At 40.6% G+C, this 15,573-nt stretch overlaps 2 protein-coding genes across 6 annotated transcripts in view; both read right to left on the bottom strand.

Annotated features, from left to right (window-relative positions):
* The window catches only part of yme1l1b (YME1-like 1b), a 7,834-nt gene extending 523 nt beyond the window's left edge, over positions 1-7,311 (bottom strand). The window contains exons 1-18 of one of the 2 annotated variants that reach the window (XM_085139267.1): positions 6,984-7,311; positions 6,330-6,464; positions 6,017-6,194; positions 5,313-5,405; positions 4,750-4,859; positions 4,210-4,360; positions 4,044-4,127; positions 3,612-3,764; positions 3,363-3,515; positions 3,096-3,228; positions 2,853-2,915; positions 2,549-2,661; positions 2,307-2,462; positions 1,944-2,095; positions 1,703-1,829; positions 1,474-1,547; positions 1,294-1,380; positions 1-1,180 (exon numbers count right to left, since the gene is read on the bottom strand). The exon at positions 1-1,180 is cut by the window's left edge and continues 523 nt beyond it. In XM_085139267.1, coding sequence (XP_084995393.1) covers positions 1,037-1,180; positions 1,294-1,380; positions 1,474-1,547; positions 1,703-1,829; positions 1,944-2,095; positions 2,307-2,462; positions 2,549-2,661; positions 2,853-2,915; positions 3,096-3,228; positions 3,363-3,515; positions 3,612-3,764; positions 4,044-4,127; positions 4,210-4,360; positions 4,750-4,859; positions 5,313-5,405; positions 6,017-6,194; positions 6,330-6,464; positions 6,984-7,016 — 2,139 coding nt within the window. In that variant the 5' untranslated portion in view covers positions 7,017-7,311 and the 3' untranslated portion in view covers positions 1-1,036. Of the gene's footprint in view, positions 1,181-1,293; positions 1,381-1,473; positions 1,548-1,702; positions 1,830-1,943; positions 2,096-2,306; positions 2,463-2,548; positions 2,662-2,852; positions 2,916-3,095; positions 3,229-3,362; positions 3,516-3,611; positions 3,786-4,043; positions 4,128-4,209; positions 4,361-4,749; positions 4,860-5,312; positions 5,406-6,016; positions 6,195-6,329; positions 6,465-6,983 lie in introns of both variants that reach the window. The other variant, XM_085139266.1, reaches the window with a different exon arrangement.
* A 263-nt stretch (positions 7,312-7,574) lies between these two features.
* Positions 7,575-14,930, bottom strand: LOC146498176 (acyl-CoA-binding domain-containing protein 5-like). 4 transcript variants are annotated; one of them, XM_085139270.1, is made up of 14 exons: positions 14,792-14,930; positions 14,412-14,503; positions 13,973-14,096; positions 13,664-13,736; positions 13,246-13,390; positions 12,465-12,503; positions 11,958-12,158; positions 10,702-10,917; positions 10,405-10,499; positions 10,119-10,299; positions 9,772-9,983; positions 9,512-9,562; positions 8,530-8,645; positions 7,575-8,430 (listed from the first exon to the last, which is right to left on the bottom strand). In XM_085139270.1, exons 2-14 carry the CDS (start codon positions 14,491-14,493, stop codon positions 8,418-8,420), a joined length of 1,548 nt encoding a protein of 515 aa, XP_084995396.1. In that variant the 5' UTR covers positions 14,494-14,503; positions 14,792-14,930; the 3' UTR covers positions 7,575-8,417. The 4 variants fall into 4 exon arrangements, with proteins under 4 accessions (XP_084995396.1, XP_084995395.1, XP_084995394.1 ...); XM_085139269.1 differs by having other exon boundaries at positions 14,412-14,533; positions 14,707-14,930; XM_085139268.1 differs by having other exon boundaries at positions 14,412-14,533; positions 14,792-14,929.
* Positions 14,931-15,573: the final 643 nt, after the last annotated feature.

Consider the following 15,573-nt stretch of genomic DNA (forward strand, 5'->3'; position numbering starts at 1 on the left):
AAGCCCAATACTGAGAGCTGGCCTTTTAGCTTCTCTGAATAACTGCAGAGTCTTTATTTCACAATTTGCATGTACAAGAAAAACTACTATGTCACTGAGGAGGCTTCCAAAAGCCAATCTCAAACTTTTTAAATAAATTATGGCCTTATTTTTATTTAAGAACTAAAAGCCTTCCGATCCCAAAGCTGTATTGCTACGCCAAACACAGCCACTTTACGTCACGTGCTTTTCTGAAGCTGAGGGGCAATTTTTCTTCCATTTGTACGCTTGAAAGAAAATTAAGGGCACAAAGAGTGCACACGAACATTTTAAATATCCACGCTTAGCCAAGGTGCTGAGCCATTGTAGTTCAACTTTATCCTACTGCGGAAGAAAAAAAATTATTTAGTAACCTTCAAAATAAAGCAGCAGGGGAGTAAGATACACTGGAAACACACCTCACAAATATCAGATATGAACACAAACACATGAAGAGAACTGAAACATGAGTAGAGATTCACGTATATTCTGGACGCTGTATCAACAATGACCTCTTTGGGTTGATAATACATGTGGTGTTTCCAATTGACCAGAAGTGAATCTGTCTTTGTCTGGCTAAAGATTAATATGGTGATACAGCTGAGTTATGAGGAACCCTAAAAGAAATTCAGATGCTGTTATGTTAGCAGTACATATTTACATTCATGTTTTGTTTCCTCCCACCAAGCAATAAAATGACCTGAGCAAAATCTTTAATATTAAACATTTAGTCATTCAACCTTTAATCCCATACAGTGAGCCAGTACTGCTGCTTACATGTGAACACGGGGCACTCATGTTTATGCTTTAAGTCACAGCACTACTTATCTGGGGATAGTGATGGGATTCTGTGAAGGTGAGACAGCATGAAGGGATGGGATTTTCCCACAGGAACACTTGTAAAGTGACATTATAAATGCAGGCCTCTGAGTCCATCCTTCCTTTTTCTATCAGTTGACCTCTTAAAATCTACCTCCTCCTCCACCTGTGCCCAGAGATATTTGTGTCCTCTCAGGGTTCATCTGGTCTCCAGGGTTTTGCCCTCCAGGACCAGCTGAATCTCTTTGGCATCTAGTGTCTCGTACATGAGCAGAGCATCTGCCAGGTTCTTGTGCTCTTTAGCATGAGACTTCAGCAGGGCTTTGGCGCGCTCATATGACTCCTGAAGAGAGCAAGAGAAAAGATGTCAGAGAACATAAACAAAATGTAATTTTTTTTAAAGAACATAGCAGGAGCTGAGTTGGTTTTTAACATTATATAACAGATCACACAGACCTTGAGTAACACTCTGATTTCTTGCTCCACAGCTGCTTGTGTCTCTGGGCTTTGTGCTGCCAGATCAGTGTAGGTCATTATACCCAGCTAAGAGACACACAGACAAAGGGGATGCTTGAAAAAAATGAATGTAAGGACATAGAAAATCTTCCACTTTGTGCTGCTTTTAAGCAAATATACCTTTTCACACATTCCATATCTGGTTACCATCATCTTAGCAATCCTGGTGGCACTATCAAAGTCGCTTGATGCTCCTGAAGAACAAGAAATGACTCATTCAGTCCTACATCACACATATATAAATCATTAATTCCACCTTGTCCTGCAGCTTTCTTCACCTAAGAATCAGTGTGTTTCTACAATTTACCAGTTCATTCTCTCTCTGGTCACTTCAAGGACATTTTCTTACCAGTCGTGATGTAATCATGACCAAATATGATTTCCTCAGCTACACGGCCGCCCATGCTGACATCCATCTGGGCCAGAAGTTGAGAGCGAGTCTCGCTCCACCTGTCATTCTCTGGAAGCATGGACACCTTCAAAGAAGCATTAAAGATGAAGTTGAGGATGTAGAAGATAAAGTGTTTTAACCAGGCATTAAAGTTTAAAGTTACGTAGTGAGAGTATGAACTAGCTCCAGCTTTCCTTACATGTCCCAGACTGGGGCCTCTGGGCATGATGGTAGCCTTGTTGATTGGCATCGCATCTTTGGTATAGAAAGCTACAATTGCATGGCCTGACTCGTGGTACGCCGTGATGCGCTTGTTCTTATCATCTATCTCTGCACTCCTTCTCTCTGGGCCTTGAGGAAAAACAAAGAAAAGACCACTGTTCACAGTTCTTGTTCAAAGGGGATCATCTGACTTTCGCTGTGCTCGCTGTTTGATAACAGCGAGCACAGCTCTTTACATAGCTCTTTACATAGCTACATAGCTCTTTACAGAAAGTAAAGAGGCTATGATTAGCCTCTTTACTTTCGATGATGTACATCTTTACACCAAACTATCACTCACCCATGAGGATTTTGTCTTTAGCAAACTCCAGCTCCTTCATAGTGACCATGTCTTTGCCATCAACCGCTGCCTTTAGGGCTGCCTGGTTCACCAGATTTTCAAGGTCAGCACCAGAGAAGCCCACGGTGCCTCGGGCAATAATATTGGCCTCGATAGCTGCAGAAATAACAAACAACATCCATGTGGTTATGAAAGGGCATTATAATGAACCTATTCCTCATTAGCAGATTCTAATTTCTCACCTGGATCCACTTTGATCTTCTTTAGGTACCAGTTGAGAATTTCTGTGCGTCCTTTCACATCTGGTTTGGGCACAGTCACTTGCATGTCAAAACGCCCTGGGCGAATCAGGGCACTGCAAGGGTACGTCAGTTGGTTAAAAAGAAATGATAAAGTGCAAGCATATAACTTGAAACACAGCCCAGAGGGTTAAGCTCTTTTTTGTTTGCATTGCCAATTACAACTGATAGAATGAAGACTGTAAACTTTGACATTTCTAAAATATGAGCAGTGATATTTTCGCTGGGAATAAGAGGCAAAACATACTTATCTAAAGCCTCCGGGAAGTTGGTTGCTCCGATGATGATCACCCCTTCATTTGGCTTAAACCTACAAAATGAAGATTTCAAAAATTTAAATGACTCTCGTTTAAACCTCAAAAATATACAGTACCATCATTATGCCACCCAAACCAATCACAAAATCACAACATTTAGCTTTTTGAGAAATTATTTTAGCCGACATGCTTCCTGAACATTCATAAATGTGAGTTTTGATTTTAGAGATTACCCATCCATCTCAGCAAGAAGCTGGTTGATCGTCTGTCTGGAGTAAGGGTGCATAGGAGACTCTATCCTTTTCCCACCCACGCTGTCCAGTTCATCGATGAAAATCACACAGGGAGCGTTGGCTTTGGCCTCCCCTTAAGAAAAGCAGTCACCCAAAAACGAACATATCAAGCAATCAACTTTAAACTCTAAATTAACTAATACAAAAAAAAAAAATGATGCTAATAACATTTTTATTTTTATTTATTTATTTATTTTTTAAACGCACTGAAGAGATTCCTGATGCGACTCGCTCCCACTCCAACGAACATTTCGTCAAACTCTGAGCCGGAGGCATAATAAAACGGTACGTCTGCCTCTCCTGCCACTGCTCTGGCCAGCAGGGTCTTTCCAGTCCCTGGAGGGCCCACAAGTAAAACTCCTAAATTAAAGAGAGACAAAACAGAGGAGAAAAATGAGTTTTAAAAGAGTAATGCCAGAGGTCACTGTGAATGTGCCACTGTGAAAAATAACCTACCTTTAGGCAGCTTTCCTCCCAAAGCTGTGAACTTCTGTGGGTTTTTAAGGAACTCCACCACTTCCTGCAACTCATTCTTAGCTTCTTCGACCCCTTTTACATGCTCAAATGTCACATTTTTCATCTGCACAGGGTCCACGGCTGAGTCCAGGCCTGATGTGGTTCGGAACCGCACTGTCCAAAATGATTAGATTAAAGTTCGAAATCATGCGACATGTCATGGTTAATCAACTCGCACAGACAAACACATTACATGTTAGCCACATCACACAGCAGCACCACTGCAAATGGTTTAGTTGGAACAAGCTTACTTAGCTTGCAAGTGTTTACCCCTACTGTTAATATTTTAACTGATTATTAAAATATTAGTACTTTGGAGGCAAATTATTTTGAAGCTAAGATCCAGTGTTTGGAGGGAAAGAGGGCCTTTACCCGATATGAAGGGTGTCTTCGAGATGCCATACAGCCCAACGAGAAGCAGCACCAGCAGGATTAGACGAGTCCTCCTAAGTGAGTCTGAACAGTCAAACAAGAACATCAGCAGAGTTTAATTCTGTATAATGATACTGAGTCTGGGTGTGTTTGTACTGAAACTTGCCTTGAGTTCGCTGTGTCAGGGCTTGAGCTTTCAGGAAACCCTCAGCGAAGCCCCTCTTGAACGCATCCTGCTGTCCATCAGGTATGTTCTTGTTCTTCACCATGCTGTCTAGACTTTCGACATCTATCCCCTTGTCACGTGTGAGAAACCCCTGAAGTCCAAAACAAGTCTGGTCAGTACTGCAATCTAAAAGCCTGCATCACTGTTACTCTTGCAAGAACCACCAGAGCCACAGGTTTTACAACTACAGGGACAAGATGAGCAAACCTCATTCTAATATATATATTTATATATGTAAAAAAAATATTTCTTTGGTCATCAAGTTAAATTACAAGTCTGCAGGTGTCACAGACTAAACAGCTGTCACACATTCCTCAAGTTTTGTGACTGTAAAAGGCAGTGTGCCGAATTTCTGCTCTGTTTTTCATACTTGCTGCTGCATTTTATCATGCACATTGATGACAGAAAGTATTAAAAATGTTATACACATCCACAACATAAAGATTTGGCAATGCATGCCAACCTTGTGAAGAAACATACCTTCATAAAAGATGGCGTGAACCCTTCAGAGTCGGCAGGCCGTTCGAAAGCTGACTGCAGTCGTCTTGTTTTGCTCCTTAAAGTTTTAAAACCTCTGGTCTGAACCAACGCTGAAATAAATCACGCAGACATAAACATAGTAAAGTCATCAGCAACTTTATCAAAAGCGGAGTCCAGTAAAATAGCTCTTATCAGTTATGTCAATGGGATGAACAAAACACAGGAAATACTTATAGATCTGAGCTCAGCCATAAACATCACTTAGAATTAACGCCTTTATAACAATTTCAAATAAACGTTTAAAAAGTTCCAGCAGGAGAGCTTGTATAGACGTCTCACAAGTGTAGCTAATAAATTGGTCAGTGAGTGTAAATGTATATGTTGTTACAGCTAGAAGTACAACGCAAATGTAAGATATGCTTGCAATGACCCTGTCAGTAATGTCAGCCTGTCTTGCTTTCACATAAACGTACAAACCAACTCAGATCATTTATTTGTTGTAACTCAATATGAAGTTAGAGTCTTTCATAAAATTATTGAACTACTTTGTAATCCATGGTTACCTGGCTGGTACTGGAGATCTGTACAGACAGACTGAAGTGGTGAAGGGTGCAGCCTTGAAAACACCGGTGTCGGCACGCGACTCCATGAGAAGCCTGGGGAGAGAGAAATGTCGTTTAAATCATGAGGTAACTGCAGGGCAAACTGGTAGCAGATGCCTTACTGTCTCATTAAGGCCTCAGTCACACAAGCTTAGAGACCAGCTGGCAGTCATGTGGCAACTACTGGTCATAAGAGAAAAGTGTGCATTCATCAAAATGTTGCAAGTGGTTGCTGGCAGTCACCAGGCTTAGAGACCAGTCAGTGAGAAACCTGTAACCACAGAGGCTCGCTTCCTTTAAGCAAGGGGAAAAAAGTGCATTCCATGTTTGGCTGGCAAGTGGTTGCTGAAGATTGATGGGCGGGAAATTGGTTGCAAAGACGTATATGGTGCTGCACGAAAAAGGTTCTTTTCACTGCTTCGGTCACTAACAGGTTGCACAGTTGCTCAAAGTTTGCCTGGAAGATGAACTAAAAGTGATGGCACCAATCTACTAGAAGGTTTCTGATGTAACCGATTTCACCAGGGGAATGCACATTTTTCCCTCGCAACCTGAAATTGCAATAGGGTTGCTAACCGGTTTGTCGGCCTGTGTGACAATCATTTAGTAGCAACACTAATCAATCTGATGTGAGATAGAGATATATTGAAATACATCTTCCTCACCATACTTATTGTGGAAAAAGGAATGTGTGGAGAGATGCGAGGTCCTCCAGGCCGTCTGACCACCAAATGCAAGTGGCGCTTCCTGTGGGCTCAAGTGTGGCAACACACGATTCACCAGCTCATCCAGCTGCTGCGTTCCCAGATCTGATAAACCCAGCTCCCGTAAATTCCACACAGACTGTAAACAAACAAAGTACATAGCTTTTCCTATGAGGTGTGCATCATATTTTTAATAACATTGAGCATGCAATGTTTTCGTTATTGCTCAGAACATTAAAGCAAGTGTCAGGACATGGACTTGTACAGCGAGTACCTCGGCACAGTGTAGTTCTGGGTCTGCAGCACGCTCCTTATGTTTTCTTGATTTGCAGGAGGCACTGCTGCTGCTCCCCACTGAGCTTTTCAGAGAGTGGAGGACGTTGATGAGGTGACTCAGGGGTACAGTCACCTGTGGTCATTGCAATCAGTTGGTGAATGACTAGCACTTTGTGTATATCAAAAGATACACTTACAAGCTGAAGGCTGCTCATATTGAGACTGGTGACGATGTAGACAGATCACGTTAGCTAGCTGGTGTTGCAAAGTTGCATGGCATAAACAAACATAAACATAGCTACATATAGGCGATTGACAGATTAATTAATGACACGTCGCTCAATGACGCAGTCTACTATTTGACACACAACTAAGGACACAGCGGAGGCGGGGAAACGTTAACGCGCTAGCCAAAACTTCTCTCAACGACCCACGTTGCTTATTTTACTTTAACTACGGGAAAACAGCAGATAACTGGTGTGGCAACATGTCCACCGATGTAAATGCACAGTTCAAAATAAACTACAACGAAAGACAGCAGGGGGAGTCATACAAACAGGCTAAGGTTAAGCTAGCTTACTAGCACGTTCAAGTGAACCAAAAGAACAAGAGCGCTACTATTAGCTTGAGCTAACTTATCCTGCTTTCTTACCTGAGGCTGGACCGTCGTTGACAAGGAAAACATATTTAATTGTCACCTGTGAAAGACCCCAGTTAAGCTATATGCAAGTTATATGACTGTCCCTGAGAGTTAAAGGTCCGTGTTTGTGGCAAGAACTGACAGCGGAAAATAACCCGGATATGACCTCCACCATGTTGTGACAAATTTTGTATCCCGGTCGAAATTTGACTCCCTTTTGTGGTCACGCTAAAGTACCTATTTATTTATTTTTAAAGAAATGTCCACATTGTTTTGCCCAATCTTGAGCTGGAAATTAATCAAGCATAACTTACTAACCACTAAAACCGATTTATCTGTTCCGGAATGAAAGCATATAACTGTATTTTACATCTCAGTTAAAAAAAAAAAACATAATAGTAATACGCATAAAATTCGTGGATAATAACAATAATATATTTTAGCATTTTTTTTTAAATAGCTTGCACATTCTGGTGGATTAACCGCTACAGAAAAATACAAAAATATTTTAGTAACTACTCACCCTGATAAATAGAAATAAGAAAACACTCTTGGAAAAAACTCACAGCCTCTCAAATAAGCATCAACATAATTAAAATGTGATTGTTCTAAGAATGTATTTATTACATTTGCAATGTGCTTCATATGCTCATATTTTACAACTGTAAGCATTATCCTTATGTAAACCAAACAGTATTCTTCATTGTCTACTTAAAACTGTCAAGAAACAAGAATGTGTATATAGATATGTGGACTGTCTGCACTCTTCTCGGTTGTTTTTTTGTTTTTTGGTTACTATAGCAGTAAAGCTATAAAATAAATAGTCTGACACAAAAATAATAATGTTTCTCACATCAAGTGTGTTTTTGACTTTAAAAGAAACTCTCCTAAAATATGTATCTATTCAAGACAACACATATAAAAGACCAAAGTCCTTGTAATTACCTTACAGTACATGTAATGGAACACTCTAGTTTGAGGGGAAAAACTAATTCAAATATAAAATGTACAATAAATAACTGGGAATGAGAATCTCTAAAACTCTTTATCGCTTGAAGTCTACAGCTATTGCATGACAATGAACCGTGAATTAACTTCACAAGTTATGCAAAGGTTCTGGAAATCTCCTCATCATATATAAGATCACCACCTCATGACAGACTAACTGGAGCAAAGAAACTGGGCCAGCACTGTTGATGCATAAATCAAACCCTTTTCTTAAATACCTCAAAAGTCTGCTTCAAGTTAAAACGCTACACTACATCGCCAAGTTTCCAACCATTCGTTCATCTAAAACAGCCTTGTAAATTTCTACCGATGCCTCATTGCACTCTGCATCTGATTTTAGCTCAAGAAAGCCACAAAACCCCCCAAAAAGTGCATCGTTTTCATCCACAGTTCATCTTCTTTGATCGATGTTGATAGTTGCCAGTAATAGTAGACAATTCACGGTATTTTGCTGTGAGGAGAAAAGCAGAAACTGAATTTTAGTTGTGTTTTATTGTGGTCATAAAACAAGAAGAGTCATTTTCTCAGAATGTGAGGTACTTTTTCTCACCTTCTCTTTCGTTGTAAGTAAAGGTGGACAAGCCAGTGGGTGATAAGAGGCCAGAGTGCGGTGAACACGACTGTGAGTGGGGAGAAGTCACAAGGCCACCACGATGGTCTCAGGAACTTAAAAGAAAAATCAGAAATAAAAAACAAGAGGGATAAAGGCACTCTGATTTCCCAGTGGAACTGAAAAAAGCCTCTAACTTCCACTTTGAAACAGTTCAAGATATCATAATAATAACAAAAGCACTCAGAGAGCACAAGGAGTTTGCTAAAACACTGTTTTAATACAACATAGTGACATCAGCAGGTTTTTATGACAACACACTGATCTCTGACCTTTGACCTATGACCTTGAAATGGTGTATTTTATTATCTTTGCACATATGATTGAAGCAGAATTGGCTGAAATCTTTGATATCTGTGGACTGTGAAAACTTGAGATATTATGATATATTCACATGTGTGAAACTTTCTGGCATCATTGTGAGGTCGTAGGGCATTGTATTGAAAAAACAAAACAAAAAGTGTTGTACAGCTCTGTCACCTTCATATCATATATTACTCACTATGGTTTACTGAATTTTTTTATTCAACGTTAACTTTAACCTCGTGCACTAACAACGAAGGCTAAGGTCAAATGTTTAGCAAACCGAGGTACTCGTGTCCTCAAGGCCTCGTATATTGTTGTGAAGTTTGAAGATGATTTATTAAAACAATGCAGGTAATATAAAGTTTTTACTGATTTTCACATTTGGTGTGACTTTGAGCTTGACCTGGTTTTCACCAAAATTAAATCAGCTCGAGCTGTTACTGCTATCTACTGTCGCACAAAATTTGAACATGATATGCTGAAAACTGTGGATGCTAGAGTGCTAGCAAACAAACAGGCAGGCAAACAAACCGGTTACATACTTCCTCCCTTCGGGGAGAGTATAATAACAGGTCATGCTTCATAGCTGAGAGCGAAAAAGCTTTTTAATGAGCACCTGTCTTGGTATAGTTACAGAGTCTCCCCGCCTTGGCAAAGATGATCTCGACTGAAAGAAAAGAACATGAAAATTATTTTTAAAAAAATGTTAAAGAAAACATCCTTAGAATCAGTGATTGTCTTGAAGGAAATGAAAATAAAATCAATTTAGAATTTGTCGATTTTAATTAAATTTTTTATGATTTAAAAAAGAGAAAAACTGTGACAAAAAGTTCCTTAATTGCACCTAAACAAGTGGCCACATGTCTAGTTGTTCACCTGTGACTTGGTCAGCTCCTCCAGAGCATGCAGCCTGTACAGCACATTGGCCATGTCGCGCTGCAGTCTCAGCAGAGCAGTGGCTATTTGCTCATTGATGCTTCCCCTGGTAACACTGCCAGGATGCAGTCTGCTCGGTGACACACAGCAGCAGGTGGCATTTACGCTCACACATGGCTCAGTGCTGCAGGTAGCCCTCGGTGTCTGAGAACCTGGAAGGAGATGCAGACTTTATGGAATGGTAGGAAGGGTATCTGATTCATTTAAATGCTCAGGAGAATAAACGGGGGAATACATTGTGAGGGGCTGCTAAATCGGGGATTCAACATCATCTGCAGTAATCTCACCTCTCCCTGTTCTTGACAAGGAGCTGTTGTGTTTTCTTGGACTAATCCCTTCTTTAACATCTCCTGTGAGGACACAATCTTCTCCATCTATCAGGGTGGTGTTGCTCTCAAACCAGACATCCCTTTGCTTCATCGAGCCTGCTCCTGATCCCCGTGAGAGGCCTTTGGACGTGGACAGCCGCTTAGCAGGAAAATGAAGAGCATCATCACACTTTGTATGGACGAAATATGAATAGCTCATGCAATGGACTTTATTTTTATTTGGAAAGCATGTTTCGCACCACACCTCATCCGTGGCTAGGTGCTCCATGGAGTCACAGAACTCTTCATTATCTGAGTCAGTGGATCGGTGATTCTTCTCAAGAATAGCATCGTTATGATCTAAGGCACAAAAAAAGAAAGAGAAGAGCATGTCCAGCACTGTAAAGTGTGCCTAAAAGCTACATTTTTAAATTACAGGCTAAAGAGAACTATACTGTACAATTTGACAGCAATTTACAGATGATGTCTTATCAGATATTTTGGTTTTCCATATCCAGCATGCAATCCAATACAGAATGTTAGCATTTCTATGTAATCTTACCCGTCAGATGTCCATTAAAATGCATGTATGGGTTATACTGTACACTGGGCTCTAAGGTACACGCCAGCTCTTCCTCCACATCGCTGTTGAGGGAGCTGTGGGTCCCGTTGGTGAAGGAGGACACGCTGGGCTCCACGCTGCTGCAGGAGCCTTTAGTGTCAGACCACCTCCACCTCTTGTCCTCCACCATTAACAGCCGTGGGTCAGGACTCCAGTCTGACATAATACAAAGACATGGACTATGGGAAAGAATTATGAAAATACTTTTTCTTTATCTGATAGAAATGCTGTGTATTATTTATATGTTTTTCCTTATTTTCTGGGATATATAATAATAATAATGGATTGCATTTATATAGCGCTTTTCGGGACCCTCAAAGCGCTTTACAATTCCACTGGTGAATGGCCTGGCCTGTGGCCTGAATTTGTACAGCGCTTTACTAGTCCTTAAGGACCCCAAAATGTGAAGGCAAGCTACAGTTGTAGCCACAGCTGCCCTGGGGCAGACTGACAGAAGCGAGGCTGCCATATCGTGCCATCGGCCCCTCTGGCCATCACCAATAGGCGGTAGGTGAAGTGTCTTGCCCAAGGACACAACGACTGAGACTGTCCGAGCCAGGGCTCAAACCGGCAACCTTCCAATTACAAGACGAACTGCTAACTCTTGAGCCACGATCGCCCCACATATATACCTACTGTGACAATGGTGGGTAATCATATTAACACCAAAAATGTCTTAATATGATCAGTACAAACCTCCACTCACTTCATGGCGTTTATGAGGGGCAGCCAATCAGAAAACGTTGACTTACAGTGAAGGGGATGGGAGATATAATGGTTTCAGACTGAGGCACACAATAAATATTATGTAGATCTGTGAATCGTGCAAAGCTATTATAACCTAGTCGTCTTGAGTTTAAAAATAAAAATATGGAACTGGAAAAATCCCATCCACGTGTGTCTTGCATCCTTTAAATATTCAACATTTCATGATTTTTTGTATTTTTCCTGGAAAGAAAAGGGGGAAAAAATTCCAAAAGAAATCTCAGCTAATGGTCTTATCTAATACTTGGCAATAAGGGTTTATGGGATCCCAAAGAGCAGACTTAATAACTGCACTGATTTCCTGCTAAACTCATTAAAACAGGCAAACAAATAAGCAAAGTTAGGAGAGAAGCAATTATTTGGCTGTATGTTGCCTCTACAACAACACAAACCAGCACCTCTGTCAGCCCATGACCCAAACTACACTGTACCTCTTTCCTCCTCCTTGTCTTCATGGTCCGCATTGTGTCCTTCATCCCCATTTTCCTCTTCCTCACTTCTCCTCCATTCACTACTTCCCTCATTTCTCTCCACGCCACTATTCTCCTCGCTACTGACACTCAAGCCTCGAGCACTGTTGTCGTTTTCGTTTTCGTGGAGGTTCTGAATATCATCCCACAGATCCCCATACCCTGAACAGTGAGGGAAATGCTCTTGATTAATTCAAAACTTGCATATAGATGCACAGCAAAAATCTGCACGACAGAAAAGCCACACAGGAAACTTGACATCACTTCACGGGGTCTGCACACTGTAACAACGCCACGATGCGAGCCAACAGACCAACACGCCTTACCACAGCACATACTAGACATGACAAAAAAGCACAAGAAAATCTGCTCTAATTTTTTTTTTTTACAGCAACAGCAATGAAAGCAACGTAACTAGACTAAAAAACTCTATCAAGTCTACAGCCATCGCAAACACCAAAGACTTGCCTTCCATTGTTGGCTTCTTAAAAGATTTAACCAGCTCATCTAGGGATAAAAAAACATGTAAGACATGCATTAAGAAAAAAAAAAGATCACTATATCACCCCATCTGAGCAGCGCTGCTATCACCTGCAGGCTACTGTGTTTTCATTTCCTTTGACGTGCCTTCACATGTGGACCAAAAGCCACACGAAACCCCTCAAAACATTTACAGTTGCATAGCAACAGGGTCATTACAATGTTTAGCAGATAGATGAGTGTTTCAAAATCGATACTGGGAAAATGAGAGAGAGCACCATCACAAATTTTCTATATGACATTAACAGAAACTTGTTCGTTATTTGGCTTTCAGTACATATCGCATTGAAGTTGGATGAAAATGTATTTAGATTTAATCTCTGTGAAAGCTCTTGTTTTAAAGAAAATCAAGTATGTGTATGAGAAGCTGTAAACGAAATATATGCCTAATATATGCAAAACGGTGGTTTCTACAGGCCTCCAAATCTGCTGTCAAATGTCAAACATTTTAGGGATTGCAAGCATCCATCACTCTATATGAACTTTAATTGATAGTCCACAGTCACAGAGCCGCCAAACCAAACATTTACCTTAAAGATGTGAAGGATCCAGCTCGACTAGTTTTCTAGATAATGGAATTTGACTGAATTTATTTATTTTGCAAAATTTGATGAATTGAGATGGAATGCCGTCATGTCATGACACCATACTGATCAGAAACACGACAACTTGAGAATACTCAATAGGCGTGTTTCCAGGCTTGCTTTACCCGCATGTTGTGCAAAGGGCCTGGTGAAGGGTCTCCTGTCCACCTCATTTTCTTCGGCCTCCTCTCCCTCTACCTCTGTGTAGAAATTTCCCAGCATCTGTACCAGGTCAGACACATCTTCTGAAATTGGCACAGTCTCCAGAATCTGAAAACACACATACAAATTTGATAAATCAACAGAAAGGCTCTTTTGATTCGGGAGCATTATGGTACAAATGCATGCAAGTTGAGACAAACAACAGTGCCAATAAGATACTTTATAGATTTTGCAAGAGGAGAGTTGTTTAAGATATCCCTCGACTAAATGCCCGCGCTTTTCTGAGCACGCCAAGTCATTTATTCAAAGCATGATGCCACGAGTGTTTATTATTCTGCGTGCTGCTTCTATTCAGCCCCAGTTTTGCCTGAAAGGACTTACCAGCTGGATGTTCTCAATATAACTCTTCATGGCTTCCTCCTTTGTCATATTTCCTAAAGAGCTCCATGCATCCCTGAGAACACAAAGTCATAGTTCAAAATCAACTGAGGCTGGGAAGTTGAAGTCTTTTCTGTATTTGTGCAACAGTATACGGGGGAGAACTAAGTGCATTTGGCTCCATAGTAAAATAGCCATGCAGTGGTCATGCGTGCCACAGGGGAGGGACCCCGATAGTAAAATTTCATGGCTCTTGTGCATTTTTTAAAAGCTAGTTGGGGTATTATGGGTCCATATTAGAAATGCATATACCATTTAGCTTTTCCATGGGTGTCCCAGAAGCCGGTTGGTCTGGAAATGTTGCACGGCCCCATAGTGGCCTGCTTATAGTAACTGTAGAACATCAGCATCATGTCATCAGATGGCTGAAAAGTACCTAAAAAATAAGGAAACAACAGAAAGGCAAGCTCAGGCTTTGTGTGCAGTAAACCAGTAACACACAATGTAGCAAAGATGCACGAAGCGTCTGATTCGGTTAATCAGCTCTCATCCCTGTAGCAGCTTTGGGGTCAGCCAAGTGTGAGTGACAGCTCTTAAGTGCAACACATGTAGGTCAATCACACAGAGTGAACAAACAAGCCCAGTGAGGACAGATTTTACACTCCACAGCTGATCATTGAGCACTCGAGTTCAACCATTTTCTACTTATTTTCCCACACGGGCTCTATAGCAGATTTTAATAAGTCATCACCTTCTTCTGGCAAACTCCGGACCACTTTAACTGCCGCAGCAAATTTCGCCTCCAGGCTGTGCTTGTCCTCCTCCTGCGCCATGCCGAGTCCACTGAAGGATGACATGAAGGAGTCCTCACATCTTGAGCAAGAAATTGAAGCAATTAATGAAAAAAAAAAATCAGAAAGATCTGAAGGGAGGGGGCGACACAGTTTCACCACTGCACCTTGCTGGCACCTGTCCTGTATTTGTAAAAGGCCAGCTGCTTTCTCTCTAATCTGGGATTTTGAGATGAAATTGTTCTATATAATTACCCTCGTCGTTTTTTTTTCTTTCAGCGATAACAGACTATATTCCCCGAGTGAAATGCATTTTTCTGTGGTTCATTTGCTCACTCACCATCAAGTTCACATTGGCCGGTAAGATAATTATTTCATTAGCCCGGTGTCTGTCTGCAATATGCAGCAAAAAAGCCAATCTGCTCCGGTCAAGGATGAGCCAAACACGCAACGTTTGAGCCTTAAACACGTCTGGGTGATGTAGTTTTATTCAATAAAAAAACTGCAGATAGTAGTGCACATCTCAACGCTTAAGCATTCAAATCCCACAAACCTCTCTGAGCGGAGCTTTAAACCGAAGTGGTGAGTGGGAAATGTAGGAATCTGCGTCGAGGTCTCTTTTTTGTCCAGGCAGCAAAAGAAAATATTTCTCTTTCTCTTTTCTTAAAATTAAACTAAATCAATCTAAGTCAATGCTGATGATTCAATAAGACACGTTCTGTTATTTTTTAAACACATCAGATTAGAGTTTTATAGCGCCTATTCCCAGACTGTCTTGTAGAATTTAAGCTATATATTTTTATTTTTATGTGCTCCAGATAAAAATATTTCTATATTTTTCATAGGCCTGTTTTTAAATTTGTGTTTGATGGATGTTAATGTTGCAAAATGGGTTGATAATGGTGATGTAAAAACAAAATATATTAATTTCAAGCTAACGCTGTTTCTTTTTGACTGTTTGTGTGTGTGAGGAAAGAAGGATTTAAAGATGTGACACGTGTCTACATGAGACCTCATAACCTTATTAATAATATATAATAATATGTTAATATATTTTAGTTAAATACAAGCTAAAATCAGCTATTCGCAATCATTGTGTTATTAGCTATACCATGTAAAATA

Source organism: Neolamprologus multifasciatus, chromosome 18 (assembly GCF_963576455.1).
Source record: "Neolamprologus multifasciatus chromosome 18, fNeoMul1.2, whole genome shotgun sequence".
In the NCBI taxonomy this organism is placed as follows: Eukaryota; Metazoa; Chordata; class Actinopteri; order Cichliformes; family Cichlidae; genus Neolamprologus; species Neolamprologus multifasciatus.

Coding starts and splice junctions, on each gene's coding strand:
- LOC146498176 (XM_085139269.1), bottom strand. CDS start 14,517: ATGTCATCCTTCAGTGGACTCGGCATGGCGCAGGAGGAGGACAAGCAC. Junction 13,737..13,972: donor ACCCATGGAAAAGCTAAATG/GTATATGCATTT, acceptor TTGTGTTCTCAG/GGATGCATGGAGCTCTTTAG. Junction 9,563..9,771: donor AGGAGCTGACCAAGTCACAG/GTGAACAACTAG, acceptor CTTTTCTTTCAG/TCGAGATCATCTTTGCCAAG.